The sequence below is a fragment of the Tachyglossus aculeatus genome, unplaced genomic scaffold, assembly GCF_015852505.1.
Source record: "Tachyglossus aculeatus isolate mTacAcu1 unplaced genomic scaffold, mTacAcu1.pri scaffold_101_arrow_ctg1, whole genome shotgun sequence".
Taxonomy (NCBI): Eukaryota; Metazoa; Chordata; class Mammalia; order Monotremata; family Tachyglossidae; genus Tachyglossus; species Tachyglossus aculeatus.
Window position 1 is genome coordinate 847,899 of NW_024044842.1, and position 18,695 is coordinate 866,593.

At 56.5% G+C, this 18,695-nt stretch overlaps 1 protein-coding gene across 1 annotated transcript in view; it reads right to left on the reverse strand.

The window, feature by feature from the left end:
- Positions 1–18,542, reverse strand: part of VPS52 (VPS52 subunit of GARP complex) — a 39,399-nt gene extending 20,857 nt beyond the window's left edge. Inside the window, exons 1-6 of the mRNA XM_038742253.1 lie at positions 18,354–18,542; positions 15,502–15,652; positions 9,031–9,131; positions 6,012–6,144; positions 4,577–4,634; positions 3,086–3,219 (exon numbers count right to left, since the gene is read on the reverse strand). Of these exons, the coding sequence (XP_038598181.1) occupies positions 3,086–3,219; positions 4,577–4,634; positions 6,012–6,144; positions 9,031–9,131; positions 15,502–15,652; positions 18,354–18,526 (750 nt within the window). The 5' untranslated portion in view covers positions 18,527–18,542. The remainder of the gene's footprint in view (positions 1–3,085; positions 3,220–4,576; positions 4,635–6,011; positions 6,145–9,030; positions 9,132–15,501; positions 15,653–18,353) is intronic.
- Positions 18,543–18,695: the final 153 nt, after the last annotated feature.

Consider the following 18,695-nt stretch of genomic DNA (forward strand, 5'->3'; position numbering starts at 1 on the left):
TACAGGGGCTCGAACGGGCACTGTTGGGGGGCGGGGGAGGCGATGGGACGGGCAGTCGAGGGGTCAAAGGGTCAGGGGTCAAGGGGCAGGGGTCCCATCTCGCTCCCCCCACCCCCACCCTATGTACTGAGCGCCTACAGGGGCTCAAACGGGCATTGTTGGGGGGCTGGGGAGATGATGGGGCGGGCGGTCAAGGGGTCAAAGGGTCAGGGGTCAAGGGTCAGGGGTCCCATCTCGCTCCCCCCACCCCCACCCTATGTACTGAGCACCTACAGGGGCTCAAACGGGCATTGTTGGGGGGCTGGGGAGATGATGGGGCGGGCGGTCAAGGGGTCAAAGGGTCAGGGGTCAAGGGGCAGGGGGCCCCTTCTCGCTCTCCCCACCCCCACCCTATGTACTGAGCACCTACAGGGGCTCAAACGGGCATTGTTGGGGGGCTGGGGAGATGATGGGGCGGGCGGTCAAGGGGTCAAAGGGTCAGGGGTCAAGGGGTCAGGGGTCAAGGGGCTGGGGGTCCCTTCTTTCTCCACCCCACCCTATGTACTGAGTGCCTACCAGGGCTCGAATGGGCACTGTAGGGGGGGCGGGGGAGGCGATGGGGTCAAAGGGCAGGGGGTTCCTTCTCACTCTCCCCACCCCCACCCTATGTACTGAGCGCCTACCAGGGCTCGAATGGGCACTGCTGAGGGGTGGGCGGGGGTCAAGGGACCGGAAGTGGGGGGTTCAGGGGACAGGAAGCGGGGGGGGGGGGGGTCAGGCCGCCACCTCTCCCCCCGCCCCCATCCCGGGGGCTCCTAAGGGGTCCTCGGGGTAGGGGGGACAGGAAGTGGGTTCAAGGGACAGGATAGTGGCCTCCCAATGGGTGGTGGGGGTGGGGGAGACAGGAAGTGTGTGTTGGGGGGTCAGGGGACAGGAAGTGGGCAGCAGGTCAGGCCGCCACCTCTCACCCCACCCCGGGGATTCCCAAGGGGTGGGGGTGGGGGTGGGGAGGACAGGAAGTGGGGGGGGGGGGGTCGGTCGAGGGACCGGAAGTGAGGGGTTCAGGGGACAGGAAGGGGAGGGGGGTGTCAAGGGACCGGAAGTGGGGGGTTCAGGGGACCGGAAGTGAGGGATTCAGGGGACAGGAAGTGGACTCCCAATGGTTGGTGGGGGTGGGGGTGACAGGAAGTGAGGGATTCAGGGGACAGGAAGTGTGGGGGGGGGGGTGGGGGGGTGTCAAGGGACCAGAAGTGAGGGGTTCAGGGAAGAGGAAGTGGACCCCCAATGGTTTGTGGGGGTGGGGGTGACAGGAAGTGAGGGGTTCAGGGGACAGGAAGTAGAGGTGGGGGGGGGTCAAGGGACAGGAAGTGAGGGGTTCAGGGGACAGGAAGTGGACTCCCAATGGTTGGTGGGGGGGTGGGGTGACAGGAAGTGAGGGATTCAGGGGACCGGAAGTGGGGGGCGGGGTGGGGGTCAGGGGACCGGAAGTGAGGGGTTCAGGGGACAGGAAGTGGACTCCCAATGGTTGGTGGGGGTAACAGGAAGTGAGGGATTCAGGGGACCGGAAGTGTGGGGGGGGGTCAACTGACCAGAAGTGGGGGTTTCAGGGGACAGGAAGTGGACTCCCAATGGTTGGTGGGGGTGACAGGAAGTGAGGGATTCAGGGGACAGGAAGTGGGGGGTGGGGTCAGGGTCAGGGGACTGGAAGTGGGGGGTTCAGGGGACAGGAAGTGGGCAGATCGGGCCGCCACCTCTGGGGGAGACAGGAAATGAGGGGGGTCAAGGGGCCGGAAGTGGGGGGTTCAGGGGACAGGAAGTGAGGGATTCAGGGGATAGGAAGTGGGGGCGGGGTCAAGGGACCAAAAGTGAGGGATTCAGGGGACAGGAAGTGGGGGGCGGTGTCAAGGGACCGGAAGTGAGGGGTTCAGGGGACAGGAAGTGCACTCCCAATGGTTGGTGGGGGTGGGGGAGACAGGAAGTGAGGGATTCAGGGGACCGGAAGAGGGGGGCGGGGTGGGGGTCAAGGGACCGGAAGTGGGGGGTTCAGGGGACAGGAAGTGGGCAGATCAGGCCACCACCTCTGGGGGAGACAGGAAATGGGGGGGGCAGTCAAGGGACCGGAAGTGGGGGGTTCAGGGGACCGGAAGTGAGGGATTCAGGGGACAGGAAGTGGACTCCCAATGGTTGGTGGGGGTGGGGGTGACAGGAAGTGAGGGATTCAGGGGACAGGAAGTGTGTGTGTGTGTGGGGGGGGGTGTCAAGGGACCGGAAGTGAGGGGTTCAGGGGACAGGAAGTGGACTCCCAATGGTTGGTGGGGCTGGGGGAGACAGGAAGTGAGGGATTCAGGGAAGAAGAAGTGGACTCCCAACGGTTTGTGGGGGTGGGGGTGACAGGAAGTGAGGGTTCCAGGGGACAGGAAGTAGGGGTGGGGGGGGGGTCAAGGGACCGGAAGTGGGGGGTTCAGAGGACAGTAAGTGGACTCCCAATGGTTGGTGGGGGTGGGGGAGACAAGAAGTGAGGGATTCAGGGGACAGGAATGGGGGCGGTGTCAAGGGACCGGAAGTGAGGGGTTCAGGGGACAGGTAGTGGACTCCCAATGGTTGGTGGGGGGTGGGGTGACAGGAAGTGAGGGATTAAGGGGACAGGAAGTGGGGGGCGAGGTGGGGGTCAGGGGACCGGAAGTGAGGGGTTCAGGGGACAGGAAGTGGACTCCTAATGGTTGGTGGGAGTGACAGGAAGTGAGGGATTCAGGGGACAGGAAGTGGGGGGGGGTCAAGGGACCGGAAGTGGGGGTTTCAGGGGACAGGAAGTGGACTCCGAATGGTTGGTGGGGGTGGGGGAGACAGGAAGTGAGCGGTTCAGGGGACAGGAAGTGGAATCCCAATGGTTGGTGGGGGTGGGGTGACAGGAAGTGAGGGGTTCAGGGGACAGGAAGTGTGTGTGTGGGGGGGGGGGGGTGTCAAGGGACCAGAAGTGGGCAGGTGAGGCCGCCACCTCTCCCCTCCGGCCCCGGGGACTCCCGTGGGGTCCCGGGGGTGGGAGGGACGGGAAGTGAGGGGGGTCAAGGGACCGGAAGCGGGGGGTCCAGGGGACGGGGGTCCTCACCCGTTGCTCCCCTTTGTGGGCGGCGTGGGGGACGAGGATGGGGGCCTCCAGCTCGGCGGGGGAGATGACGGCCCCCCGGGTCCCCAGGGTGAAGACGGTGTTGCGGTTCCGCAGCGAAGGCTTGGAGAAGAAGCGTGGCGGCGGGCGGGCGGGCGGGCGGGCGACCCCCGGACCCAGTCAAGGAAACCTCGTCTCTTTGGGCCCGGGCACCGGGAGCCCTGGACGCGGGGGACCCCCGCCCCCATAAAACCGCCGACTTGGCCTTCCCCGGCGCTTAGTCCAGTGCTCCGCACACGGTAAGCGCTCAATAAATACGGCTGAATAAAGGAATAAAACCCTCCCCCACTCCGTCCTAGACCGAGACCCCCCCTTCTCCCCCTGCCTCAACTTCCCTCCAAAGCCCAAGCCCCTCCAGCACTAGGACCAAGGAATCCCTTCCCCCCCAAACCTGACTTCCCACCTCCAGCCTGGACCCCCAGGACTGAGGATCCCCCCGCCCCCTGCCTCGACTTCCCCCCTCCGGCCCGGAACCCCAAGACCAAGGATCCCCACTCATCCAGCCTCGACTTCCCTCCTAACCCCGGACCCCCTCTTCCTGCCTCGACTCCCCACTTCCAGCCCGGACCCCCAAGACTGAGGCTCCCCCCTCCCCCTGCCTCAACTTGCCTCCTAAGCCCAGACTCCCTCTTCCTGCCTCGACTTCCCTCCTAAGCCCAGACGCCCCTTCCTGCCTCGACTTCCCACCTCAGACCGGACCCCCACTCCCTGCCTTGACTTCCCTCTTAAGCCCGGACCCCCTCTTCCTGCCTCAACTTCCCTTCTCAGCCCGGACCCCCAAGATCGGGGATTCCCCTCCACCTCCCTGCCTTGACTTCCCTCCTAAACCCGGACCCCCACTCCCTGCCTCAACTTCCCTCCTAAGCCCAGACTCCCTCTTCCTGCCTCGACTTCCCTCCTAAGCAAAGACGCCCCTTCCTGCCTCGACTTCCCACCTCAGACCGGACCCCCACTCCCTGCCTCGACTTCCCTTCTAAGTCCGGATGCCCTCTCCCTGCCTCGACTTCCCTCCTCAGCCCAGACCCCCAAGATCGGGGATTCCCCCCCACCTCCCTGCCTCGACTTCCCTCCTAAACCCGGACCCCCACTCCCTGCCTCGACTTCCCTCCTCAGTCCGGACCCCCTCTTCCTGCCTCGACTTCCCTCCTCAGTCCGGACCCCCTCTTCCTGCCTCGACTTCCCTCCTCAGTCTGGACCCCCTCTTCCTGCCTCGACTTCCCTCCTCAGTCCAGACCCCCATGACCGAGGATTCCCCCTCAACAACGCCCTGCCTCGACTTCCCTCCTCAACCAGGACCCCCAAGACTGAGGACTCCCCCCCCACCAACTCCCTGCCTCAACTTCCCTCCTCCGGCCCGGACTCCCGAGACCGAGGACGCCCCCTCCCCCTGCCTCGACTTCCCTCCTAAGCCCCCGGAACATCAAACCAGGATATCTTTCTTGGCCGTATCCTCCACTCCCATCAGGTCATCCTTCTCCGCAACTTCCTCGTACTGGAGTCGGGCCGGACGCGGAAAGGAAACCGTCACGGGACAGGATGGCCGAGGGAAGAGACCCCCAGAGACCCCCTCCCCACCTCCATCTCTCGGCCTGTTAGACTGTCAGCCCGTTTAGGGCAGGGATCATTATTATTATTATTACTAATAATAGAATATATAACATATCATATATCATATATAAATATTATTATTATTATTATTAATAATAATAAAGACGATGGCATTTTTTAAGTGCTTACCACGTGCCAAGCACTGTTCTAAGCACCGGGGAGGTCACAAGGTGATCGGGTTGTCCCCCGTGGGGCTCACAGCCTCCACCCCCATTTTAATAATGATACTGGTATTTGTTAAGCGCTTACTACGTGCCAAGCACTGTTCTAAGCGCCGGGGAGGTTACAGGGTGATGGGGTTGTCCCCCGGGGGGCTCCCGGTCTTCATCCCCATTTGACGGATGAGGGAACCGAGGCCCGGAGAAGGGAAGCGGCTGGCCCCAAATCACCCAGCTGACAAGTGGCGGGGCCGGGATTTGAACCCGCGACCTCGGACTCCAAAGGCCGCGTCCCCCGGCGCTCAGGATAGGGAGCGCTTGACGGAGACCGCCGTCACCGTCATCACCGTTCTCCCCCTTTTAGACTGTGAGCCCGCTGTTGGGTAGGGACTGTCTCTATATGTTGCCAACTTGTATCATCATCATCATCATCATCAATCGCATTTATTGAGCGCTTACTGTGTGCAGAGCACTGTACTAAGCGCTGGGGAAGGGCAAGTTGGCAACATCGAGAGACGGGCCCTACCCGACAGCGGGCTCACAGCTCGTATCCCCCGCCGGGCACGTAGTAAGCGCTTAACAGGTGCCATCGTCGTTATCATCATCATCATCAATCGTATTTATTGAGCGCTTACTATGTGCAGAGCACTGGACTAAGCATTTGGGAAGTCCAAGTTGGCAACATACAGAGACGGTCCCTACCCAACAGTGGGCTCACAGTCTAAAAGGGGGAGACAGACAACAAAACCAAACATACGAACAAAATAAAATAAATAGAATAGATGTGTACAAGTAAAATAAGTAGAGTAATAAATACGTACAAATATATATACATATATACAGGTATATATGTATAAGCACTTCTATATGCATAAGCGCTTGTACTTCCCAAGTGCTTAGTACAGTGCTCTGCACACAGTAAGCGCTCAATAAATACGACTGATTGATTGATCACCAGCCCCGTTCTGACCGAGGGGGGAACGGAGGCCCGGGGAAGGGAAGCGACCGGCCCGAGGTCACGCGGCCGGCAAACTGGCGGGGCCGGGATTAGAACCCGGGTCCTTCCGCCTCCGGGGCCGGGGTTCGGGGGGCGTCTCTCTCACCTGCACCTTCATCAGCCGGCCCGTGTAGGAGCGGAAGTAGGAGAGGTAGATCTTGCTGAGCGTCTCCACGTACTCGTCGCGGATCTCGCGGGCCGTGGCGCGCTCGTTCCCCAGCAGGAACTGGTAGAAGAACCTGGGGGGGGGGGGCAGGGGGCGGGGTGTCGCACGGCCTTCTGGGTAAGGAACCCCCCCCCCCCCCCCCACCACCGAGAGCAAGGCCTTCTGGGTAAGGGACACCCCCCTTTACCGAGAGCGAGGCCTTCTGGGTAACCCCGCCCTACCGGAAGCACGGGTTCCTGGGAAAGGTTCGCCTCAACAAGGGAAAGGCCTTCTGGGTAAGGGACCCCCGTACCAAGAGCAAGGCCTTCTGGGTAAGGGACCCCCCCCCCCCCACCAAGAGCAAGGCCTTCTGGGTAAGGGACCCCCTACCAAGAGCAAGGCCTTGTGGGTAAGGGAACCCCCCTACGATGAGCAAGGCCTTCTGGGTGAGGGACCCCCCTACCGAGAGCAAGGCCTTCTGGTAAGGGACTCCCTACCAAGAGCAAGGCCTTGTGGGTAAGGGAACCCCCTACGATGAGCAAGGCCTTCTGGGTAAGGGACCCCCCTACCAAGAGCAAGGCCTTCTGGGTAAGGGACCCCCTACCAAGAGCGAGGCCTTCTGGGAAAGGGACCCCCCTACGGAGAGCGAGGTCTTCTGGGTAAGGGAGCCCCCCTACCAAGAGCGAGGCCTTCTGGGTAAGGGACCACTCTACTTACAGCAAAGCCTTCTGGGTAAGGGACCCCCTACCAAGAGCAAGGCCTTCTGGGAAAGGGACCCCCCTACGGAGAGCAAGGCCTTCTGGGTAAGGGACTTCCCCTACCAAGAGCGAGGCCTTCTGGGTAAGGGACTCCCCTACCAAGAGCGAGGCCTTCTGGGAAAGGGACCCCCCCACCACCAAGAGCAAAGCCTTCTGGGTAAGGGACCCCCCCCCCACCAAGAGCGTGGCCTTCTGGGTAAGGGATGCCCCCCTACCGAGAGCAAGGCCTTCTGGGTAGGCCCGCCCTACCGGAAACATGGGTTCCTGGGAAAGGTTCGCCTCAACAAGGGCAAGGCCTTCTGGGTAAGGGACCACCCCTACCAAGAGCAAAGCCTTCTGGGTAAGGGACCCCCCCCCCCCACCAAGAGCAAGGCCTTCTGGGTAAGGGACCCCTCCCACACACCAAGAGCGAGGCCTTCTGGGTAAGGGACCCCCTCCCACACACCAAGAGCTAGGCCTTCTGGGTAAGGGACCCCTCCCACACACCAAGAGCTAGGCCTTCTGGGTAAGGGACCCCCCCTACCAAGAGCGAGGCCTTCTGGGTACGGGACCCCCTCCCACACACCAAGAGCTAGGCCTTCTGGGTAAGGGACCCCCCACACCAAGAGCAAGGCCGTCTGGGTAAGGGAACCCCCTACGAAGAGCAAGGCCTTCTGGGTAAGGGACCACCCTACCGAGAGCGAGGCCTTCTGGTAAGGGACCCCCTACCAAGAGCGAGGCCTTCTGGGAAAGGGACCCCCCTACCAAGAGCGAGGCCTTCTGGTAAGGGACCCCCTACCAAGAGCGAGGCCTTCTGGGAAAGGGACCCCCCTACCAAGAGCGAGGCCTTCTGGGTAAGGGACCCCCCCTACCAAGAGCGAGGCCTTCTGGGTAAGGGAGCCCCCCTACCAAGAGCGAGGCCTTCTGGGTAAGGGACCCCCCTACCAAGAGCGAGGCCTTCTGGGTAAGGGACCACCCCCCACCAAGAGCAAAACCCTCTGGGTAAGGGACCCCCCCTAACCAAGAGCAAGGCTTTCTGGGTAGGCCCATCCTACCGGAAACAAGGCTTTCTGGGAAAGGTTCTCCTCAAGGAGGGTGAGGCCTTCTGGGTAAGGGACGCCCCCCCACCAAGAGCAAGGCCTTGTGGGTAAGGGAACCCCCTACGAAGAGCAAGGCCTTCTGGGTAAGGGACCCCCTACCAAGAGCGAGGCCTTCTGGGAAAGGGACCCCCCTACCAAGAGTGAGGCCTTCTGGGTAAGGGACCCCTCCTACCGAGAGCGAGGCCTTCTGGGTAAGGGAGCCCCCACACACACCAAGAGCGAGGCCTTCTGGGAAAGGGACCACCCTACGAAGAGCAAGGCCTTCTGGGTAGGCCCATCCTACCGGAAACAAGGCGTTCTGGGAAAGCTTCGCCTCAGCGAGGGTGAGGCCTTCTGGGTAAGGGACCCCCCCCCCCCCACCAAGAGCAAAGACAACTGGTTAAGGGACACCCCCCCACTCCACCAAGAGCAAGGCCTTCTGGGTAAGGGACCCCTCCCACCAAGAGCAAGGCCTTCTGGGTAAGGGGCTCCCTAAGAAGAACAAGGCCTTCTGGGTAAGGGACCCCCCTACCAAAAGCAAGGCCCTCTGGGTAAGAGACCCCCTACCAAGGGCAAGGCCTTCTGGGTAAGGGACCTCCAACCAGGAGCAAGGCCTTCTGGGTAAGACTCTCCCTACCAAGGGCAAGGCCTTCTGGGTAAGGGACCTCCAACCAGGAGCAAGGCCTTCTGGGTAAGACTCTCCCTACCAAGGGCAAGGCCTTCTGGGTAAGGGACCCCCTACCAGGAGCAAGGCCTTCTGGGTAAGGGACCCCCTACCAAGAGCAAGGCCTTCTGGGTAGGCCCACCCTACCGGAAGCAAAGCTTTCTGGGAAAAAAATCCTCCTCAACGAGGGCGAGACCTTCTGGGTAAGAGTCTCCCTACCAAGAGCAAGGCCTTCTGGGTAGGTCCCCCTACCAAAAACAAAGCTTTCTGGGTAAGGACCCCCCGCCCCCCAACAAGAGCAAGGCCTCCTGGGTAAGAGACCCCCCCCCCCCACCAAAGCAAGGCCTTCTGGGTAGGTGTCCCCCCCCCCACCCCCCCGCCCCGTACCGGGAACACGGTATCCCGTGAAAGGCCCCGCCAACTTCGTCCCCCGGACCCCCCCCCGACCTATATTCGAGCATCCCCACCCTTCCCCCGGCCCCCCCCCCCCAACCCCCGACCTATATTTGAGCAGGGCCGTCTGCGGGATCTGGTAGTTGGTCATCGGCTTCCGGAAGGAGTAAATCTTCTGGAGGACGAACTCCCGGATCTTCGTCACGGCCTGGAGGAGGAGGGCATGGGCGGGCGGCCCCCCCAAAATCCCCGCTCTCCCCTCCCCTCCGACCCCACCCCCACCCCGAATTCTCCTCGAGGGAGGGGTAGCGCTTAGCGCACAGTAGCCATGGAAGCAGCGCGGCTCAGTGGGAAGAGCCCGGGCTTCGGAGTCGGGGGTCGTGGGTTCGAATCCCGGCTCCGCCGACTGTCGGCGGGGTGACTTGGGGCAACCTCTGGGCCTCAGTTCCCTCATCTGGAAAATGGGGATGAAGACCGTGAGCCCCCACCTTGGGACAACCTGATCGCCGTATAACCTCCCCAACGCTTAAGACAGTGCTTTGCACATAGTAAGCACTTAATAAATACCATTATTATTATTATTAGTAGTAAGTGCTTAACAAATACCATTATTATTTTACTATCTTCATTATTCTCCCCCCCAACCACAGCACTACTGCATAACAGCATAAGAAATACCGCTATTTATTATAATAAACAGTATAATAGTACTGTATAATAATATAATAAAATGTAATATAATATAATAATATAATATAATATATGATATAATATAATATATAATATAACATATAATAATATAATAGTATAGTATAGTCTTTTAGACTGTGAGCCCACTGTTGGGTAGGGACTGTCTCTATATGTTGCCAATTTGCACTTCCCAGGCGCTTAGTACAGTGCTCTGCACATAGTAAGCGCTCAATAAATACGATTGATGATGATGATATAATAAATACCGTTATTATCTTACTCTTATCATCCTCATCCACCCCAGCGTTAAGAACAGTGCCTGACGCATGGTAAGCGCTTAACAAATATCATCATCATTATCATCGACCCCAGCGCTCAGAACAGTGCTTGGCACACAGTGAGCGCCTGACAAATACCGGTGGTATTTTATTACCTTCTTAATTATCCCCCCGACCCAGCGCTTAGAACAGTTCTTGGCTCGTAGTAAGCGCTTAAATACTATGATTACCTTATTATTATTAGTAGTAGTAGTATTGTTATTAAAGCGCTTAAATACTATTATCTTATTATTATTATCATCATGCACCCCGGCGCTTAGGACAGTGCTTGGCACACAGTGAGCGCTTGACAAATACCGGTGGTGTTATTACCTTCATAATTATCCCCCCGACCCAGCGCTTAGAACAGTTCTTGACTGGTAGTAAGTGCTTAAATACTATTATTACCTTATAATAACTATTATTATTGTTATTAAAGGGCTTAAACACTATTATCTTATTATATTATTGTTATTAATATTATCATCATGCACCCCAGCGCTTGGCACACAGTGAGAGCTTGGCAAATACCGGTGGTGTTATTTTATTACCTTCATAATTATCCCCCCAACCCAGTGCTTAGAACAGTTCTTGGCTCGCAGTAAGCGCTTAAATACTATTATTACCTTATAATTATTATTATTATTGTTATTAAAGTGCTTAAATACTATCTTATTATTATTATTATTATCATCATGCACCCCAGCGCTTCGGACAGTGCTTGGCACACAGTGAGCGCTTGACAAATACCGGTGGTGTTATTTTATTACCTTCATAATTATCCCCCCGACCCAGCGCTTAGAACAGCTCTTGGCTCGTAGTAAGCGCTTAAATACTATTATTACCTTATAATTATTATTGCTATTGTTATTAAAGCGCTTAAATACTATTATCTTATTATTATTATTGCTGTTAATATTATCATCATTCACCCCGGCGCTTAGGACAGTGCTTGGCACACAGTGAGCATCTGACAAATACCAGTGGTGTTACTTTACCTTCATAATTATCCCCCCCGGACCCAGTGCTTAGAACAGTTCTTGGCTCGTAGTAAGCGCTTAAATACTATTATTACCTTATAATTATTATTATTATTGTTATTAAAGGGCTTAAATACTATTATCTTATTATTATTATTATCATGCACCCCAGCGCTTGGCACACAGTGAGCGCTTGACAAATACCGGTGGTGTTATTTTATTACCTTCATAATTATCGCCCCGACCCAGCACTTAGAACAGTTCTTGGCTCGTAGTAAGCGCTTAAATACTATTGTTACCTTATAATTATTATTATTATTGTTATTAAAGTGCTTAAATACTATTGTCTTATTATTATTATTGCTATTAATATTATCATCATTCACCCCGGCGCTTAGGACAGTGCTTGGCACACAGTGAGCGTCTGACAAATACCGGTGGTGTTACTTTATTACCTTCATAATTATCCCCCCGACCCAGCGCTTAGAACAGTTCTTGGCTCATATTAAGCACTTAAATAGTATTACTATCTTATAATTATTATTATTATTATTATTAAAACGCTTAAATACTATTATCTTATTATTATAATTATTATTATTGTTATTAATATTACTATCATCGTGCTCCCAAGCGCTTAGAACAGTGTTTGGCACACAGTGAGCGCTTAACGAATACCATCGTTACTAAGAGAGGAGCAGCGCGGCTCAGTGGAAAGAGCCCGGGCTTTGGAGTCAGAGGTCCTGGGTTCAAATCCCGGCTGCGCCCCTTGTCTGCTGGGTGACTGTGGGCGGGTCACTTCGCTTCTCTGGGCCTCAGTTCCCTCATCTGGAAGATTCACTCATTCACTCGTATTTACTGAGCGCTTGCCGCGTGCAGAGCACTGTGCTAAGCGCTTGGGAAGTCCAAGTCGGCGACATCGGGAGACGGGCCCTACCCGACGGCGGGCTCACGGTCGAGAAGGGGGAGACGGCCGACAAAACAAGACATATTGACAAAATAAAATAAATAGAATAAATATGTACTAATAAAATAGAGTAATAAATACATAACTATGTATTTATAGATGTATTATAATAAATACATAACTATGTATTTATGCACTATAATAAATGCATAACTATGTATTTATGTATTATAATAAATATATAACTATGTATTTATGTATTATAATAAATACATAACTATGTATTTATGCATTATAATGAATACATATGTATTTATGCATTATAATAAATACATAACTATGTATTTATGTGTTATAATAAATACATAACTATGTATTTATGTATTATAATAAATACATAACTATGCATTTACGTATTATAATAAATACATAACTATGTATGTATGTATTATAATAAATATATAACTATGTATTTCTGTATTATAATAAATACATAACTATGTATTTATGCATTATAATAAATACATAACTATGTATTTATGTATTATAACAAATACATAACTATGTGCTTGTGTATTATAATAAATACATAACTATGTATTTATGTATTATAATAAATACATAACTATGTATTTATGTATTATAATAAATACATAACTATGTATTTATGCATTATAATAAATACATAACTATGTATTTATGTATTATAATAAATACATAACGATGTGTTTATGTATTATAATAAATACATAACTATGTATTTATAGGGATGAAATGGGGATGAAGACTGGGTGGCCCCCCGTGGGACAACCTCATCGCCTTGTAACCTCCCCAGCGCTTAGAGCAGTGCTTTGCACATAGTAAGCGCTTAATAAAATGGTATCATTATTGTCAGCGCTTAGAACAGTGCTTTGCACATAGAAAGCGCTTAATAAATGTCACCATTATTATCAGCGCTTAGAACAGTGCTTTGCACACAGAAAGCGCTTAATAAATGTTACCATTATTATCAGCGCTTAGAACAGTGCTTTGCACATAGAAAGCGCTTAATAAATGTTACCATTATTGTCAGCGCTTAGAATAGTGCTTTGCACATAGAAAGCGCTTAATAAAATGTTACCATTATTATCAGCGCTTAGAACAGTGCTTTGCACATGGAAAGCGCTTAATAAAATGTTACCATTATTATCAGCGCTTAGAACAGTGCTTTGCACATAGAAAGCGCTTAATAAAATGTTACCATTATTGTCAGCGCTTAGAACAGTGCTTTGCACATAGAAAGCGCTTAATAAATGTTACCATTATTATCAGCGCTTAGAACAGTGCTTGGCACATAGAAAGCGCTTAATAAATGTCACCATTATTATCAGCGCTTAGGACAGTGCTTTGCACATAGAAAGCGCTTAATAAATATTATTGCGCTTAGAACAGTGCTTTGCACATAGTAAGCGCTTAATAAAATGTTACCATTATTATCAGCGCTTAGAACAGTGCTTTGCACATAGAAAGTGCTTAATAAATGTTATTATCAGCGCTTAGAACAGTGCTTTGCACATAGAAAGCACTTAATAAATGTCACCATTATTATCAGCGCTTAGAACAGTGCTTTGCGCATAGAAAGCGCTTAATAATCAATAAATACGATTGATGATGATGATGATGATGATAATAAATGTTACCAGTATTATCAGCGCTTAGAACAGTGCTTTGCACATAGAAAGCGCTTAATAAATGTTACCGTCATTATCAGCGCTTAGAACAGTGCTTTGCACATAGAAAGCGCTTAATAATCAATAAATACGATTGATGATGATGATGATGATAATAAATGTTACCATTATTATCAGCGCTTAGAACAGTGCTTTGCACATAGTAAGCGCTTAATAAATGTTACCATTATTATCAGCGCTTAGAACAGTGCTTTGCACATAGAAAGCGCTTAATAAATGTTACCATTATTGTCAGTGCTTAGAACGGTGCTTTGCACATAGAAAGCGCTTAATAAAATATTACCATTATTGTCAGCGCTTAGAACAGTGCTTTGCACATAGAAAGCGCTTAATAAATGTTACCATTATTGTCGGCGCTTAGAACAGTGCTTTGCACATAGAAAGCGCTTAATAAATGCTGCCATTATTATCAGCGCTTACAACAGTGCTTTGCACATAGAAAGCGCTTAATAAATGTCACCATTATTATCAGCGCTTAGAACAGTGCTTTGCACACAGAAAGCGCTTAATAAATGTTACCATTATTGTCAGCGCTTAGAACAGTGCTTTGCACATAGAAAGCGCTTAATAAATGTTACCATTATTGTCAGCGCTTAGAACAGTGCTTTGCACATAGAAAGCGCTTAATAAATGTTACCATTATTGTCAGCGCTTAGAACAGTGCTTTGCACATAGAAAGCGCTTAATAAATGTTGCCATTATTGTCAGCGCTTAGAACAGTGCTTTGCACACAGTAAGCCCTTCACAAATACCATTATTATTATCATTCTCTGGGCCTCAGTTCCCCCATCTGGAAAATGGGGATGAAGACCGTGAGCCCCCCGGGGGGCAGCCCGACGGCCCTGTAACCTCCCCGGCGCTTAGAACAGTGCTTGGCACTGTTTGTGCCTAATAAATAATAGCCGAATATTATTTAATATTAATAATAATAATAATGGTACATAAGTAATAAGCCTAACAATGGCTTGGCTTGGCTAACAGTGCTTGGCACTGTTTGTGCCTAATAAATGATAGCCGAATATTATTTAATATTAATAATAACAATAATGATAAATAAGTAATAAGCCTAACAATGGCTTGGCTTGGCTAACAGTGCTTGGCACTGTTTGTGCCTAATAAATAACAGCCGAATATGATTTAACATTAATAATAATAATAATGATAAATAAGTAACAAGCCTAACAATGGCTTGTAAATGCCATCATTACTATCCATCATCATCATCAATCGTATTTATTGAGCGCTTCCTGTGTGCAGAGCGCTGTACTAAGCGCTTGGGAAGTACAAACTGGCAACATCTAGGGACGGTCCCGGCCCCACAGCGGGCTCACAGTCTAAAAGGGGGAGACAGGGAACAAAACCAAACATCCTAACAAAATAAAATAAATAGAATAGATATGGACAAATAAATTAAATAAATAATAAATTATTACTATCGAACCTCTTTCCTTTGTCGGTATTAACGCCCGTCTCCCCACCTCCTCGATGATGATAGTTGTTAAGCGCTTACTAGGTGCGAAGCACTGCGCTAAGCGCTGGGGGGGGGGGGGATACAAGGCGATGGGGTTGTCCCCCCGGGGGGGGGGCTCCCGGTCTTCATACCCATTTTCCAGACGAGGGAACCGAGGCCCAGAGAAGGGGCTCGCCCGCCGTCACCCAGCCGACAAGCGGCGGCGCGGGGATTCGAACCCAGGACCTCGGGCTCTCCCCGCCGAGCCGCGCTGCTTCTGCTCTGTGAGCTCGCCGTGGACGGGGAGTGTGTCTGTCGTTGTACTGGACTCCCCCGGGCGCTCAGTACGGCGCTGGGCACCCGGGAAGCGGTCCGGAAATAACGACGGCGGCGTTGATGGAGCGCTTACCGTGCGCCAAGCAGAACTGAACCGACGGGACGGCGTTGCCTCGCCGGCTTTTCGAGGGGGGGAGACGGGGGTCCGCGGGGGGGTCCCGCGCTGACCTTGAGGCGGAGGCGGTCGAGGACCCCGCGGACGTCGGCGCAGGCGGCCGTCCCCTGGGCCTCGTGCTCCCGCACGGCGGCCGCCTTGGCGTCCAGCTCCTGCAGCTGCTCCAGGAAAGCCGGGTCCGTCACCGGAGCCTCCACGATGGCCCTGGGGGACGGGGGGCGCCCGCGGCGGGGGGGGGCTCACGCCGGGCTCCCGGGGGGCCGGGGGACGCGACTAGGCCGCACCCGGGGGTCCCGGGGGGGCGGTGGACGCCACTAGGCCGCACCCGGGGGGGGCGGTGGACACGACTAGGCCGCGCCCGGGGGTCCGGTGGACACCACTAGGCCACACCTGGGGGTCCCGGGGGGGCGGTGGACACCACTAGGCCACACCCGGGGGTCCCAGGGGGGTGGTGGACACCACTAGGCTGCACCCGGGGGGGAGGTGGGCACGACTAGGCCACACCTGGGGGTCCCGGGAGGGCGGTGGACATCACTAGGCCACACCCGGGGGTCCCGGGGGGGGCAGTGGACACCATTAGGCCGCACCTGGGGGGGTGGTGGACACAACTAGGCCGTGCCCGGAGGTCCGGTGGACACCACTAGGCCACACCCGGGGGGCCTGGACGGGTGGTGGGCACAACTAGGCCGCACCTGGGGGTCCCGGGGGGACAGTGGACACCACTAGGCAGCACCCAAGGGGGAGGTGGGCACGACTAGGCCACACCCGGGGGTCCCGGGGGGGCAGTGGACGCCACTAGGCCGCACCCGGGGGTCCCGGGGGGGCGGTGGACGCGACTAGGCCGCACCCGGGGGAGGGGTGGACACGACTAGGCCGCGCCCGGGGGTCCGGTGGACACCACTAGGCCACACCCGGGGGTCCCGGGGGGGGCGGTGGACACCACTAGGCCACACCCGGGGGTCCCGGGCGGGTGGTGGACACAACTAGGCCGCACCTGGGGGTTCCGGAGGGATGGTGGACACCACTAGCCTGCACCCGAGGGGGAGGTGGGCACGACTAGGCCGCACCCCAGGGTCCCGGGGGGAGGTGGACGCCACTAGGCCGCACCCGGGGGTACCGGGGGGGGCAGTTGGACGCCACTAGGCCACACCCGGGGGGGCGGTGGGCACGACTAGGCCGCGCCCAGGGGTCTGGTGGACACCACTAGGCCACACCCAGGGGTCCCGGGCGGGCAGTGGACACAACTAGGCTGCATGTGGGAGTCCCGGGGGGCGGTGGACACAACTAGACCGCACCTGGGGGTCCCGGGGGGATGGTGGACACCACTAGCCTGCACCCGAGGGGGAGGTGGGCACGACTAGGCCACACCCGGGGGTCCTGGGGGGGCGGTGGACGCCACTAGGCCGCACCCGGGGGTCCCGGGGGGGCGGTGGACGCCACTAGGCCGCACCCGGGGGGGCGGTGGGCACGACTAGGCCACACCCAGGGGTCCCGGGGGGGCGGTGGACACCACTAGGCCACACCCGGGGGTCCCAGGGGGGCGGTGGACACCACTAGGCTGCACCCGGGGGGGAGGTGGGCACGACTAGGCCACACCTGGGGGTCCCGGGAGGGCGGTGGACGTCACTAGGCCACACCCGGGGGTCCCGGGGGGGCAGTGGACGTCATTAGGCCGCACCCGGGGGGGGGGGGGGGTGGACACGACTAGGCCGCGCCCGGGGGTCCGGTGGACACCTCTAGGCCACACCCGGGGGTCCCGGGTGGGCGGTGGACACGACTAGGCCGCACCCGTGTGTCCCGGGGGGGTGGTGGACGCCACTAGGCCGCAACTGGGGGTCCCAGGAGGGTGGTGGATGCCACTAGGCCACACCTGGGGGTCCCAGGGGGGCAGTGGACACCACTAGGCTACACCCGAGGGGGTGGTGGACATGACTAGGCCACACCCGGGGGTCCCGGGGGGGCTGGTGGACGCCACTAGGCCGCACCTGGGGGCCCCAGAGTGGTGGTGGGCGCGACTAGGCCGCACCTGGGGGTCCCGGGGGGGCGGTGGACGCCACTAGGCCGCACCCGCGGGGTCCTGGGGGTGACACATCTGGGGTCCCCAGGGGGGTCTTGGGGGTCCTGAGGGGAAGGGAGGTGGGGGGTGGACACGGGTGGGGTCACCCGGGGCCCGCACAGAGCGAGGCCTCACCCGGGATTTCTGGGGGTCCCAAGGGGTGGGACAGGGCTAGGCCTCAGCCGGGGGTCTCGGGGGTCCCGGGGGGAGGTGGGAGGTGGATAGGGCCGGGGTCACCGGGGGGTCATGGGGGGCCGGACGTGACTAGGCGTCATCCTGGGGTCTCGGGTCGGGTCGCTTGGGGGTCAGTGGAGAGTGGACGCAGACGGACCCCACCCGGGGGTCTCGGGGGTCCTGGGGGGTGGATACGCGGGGGGTCACCCGGGGAAAGAGCGGGACCGGACATGGCCGGGCCAGGCCACCCCCGGGGGTCTCGGAGGAGGTGGGGAAGGTGGACACAGGTGGGGTCACCTGGGGGGGTCACCGCGGGGACGCGGAGGGTGGACGTGGACGGACCTCACCCGGGGGTCTGCGGGGTCCTGGGGGGGAAGTGGGGGACATAGCCGGGGTCACCGGGGGGTCAGGGGGGGCCGGACGTGGCTCGGCCTCACCCGGGGGGGTCCTGGGGAAGAGGGAGACCGGACATGGCCAGGCCTGTCTTGGGAGTCCCGAGGGAGGGCTGGACACGGGTGGGGTCCCCCGGGGGGGGTGGAGGATGGACGCAGACGGGGGTCCCGGGGGTCCCGGGCCGGATAATAACGACACTCGTGGCGGGCCCCGATGGGGTCAGACCCTTTCCCGAAAGCGAGGACCCCCGGCCCGCCCCCCCCGGGGGGGGGTTTTCCGTACGAGACGAGGGCGGAGGGCACCACCAGCCCGTCCAGCAGCTGGCCCAGGCGGCCGCGGACCGACTGCCGGTTGCGCAGCTGCAGGTTCATGGCGCCCGACTGCTCCTGCAGGGTGCGGATCTCCGCGCTGATGGCGCTCAGGTCGCTCTGGAAGGCGCCCAGCATGGCCTCCATCCGCTGCGGGGAGACCGAGGCGCGCCGCCGCCGCCGCCCGGACCCTCGGGGTCGGGGGGCGGCGGGGGAGGAGGGGCCTCAGACACGGGCGGGGGCTCAGGGGAGGGATGGGGGGGGCCTCAGGGAGGGGGGAGGGGGTTTGGGGGGGTCTGGGGGGGGGTCCCAGGGT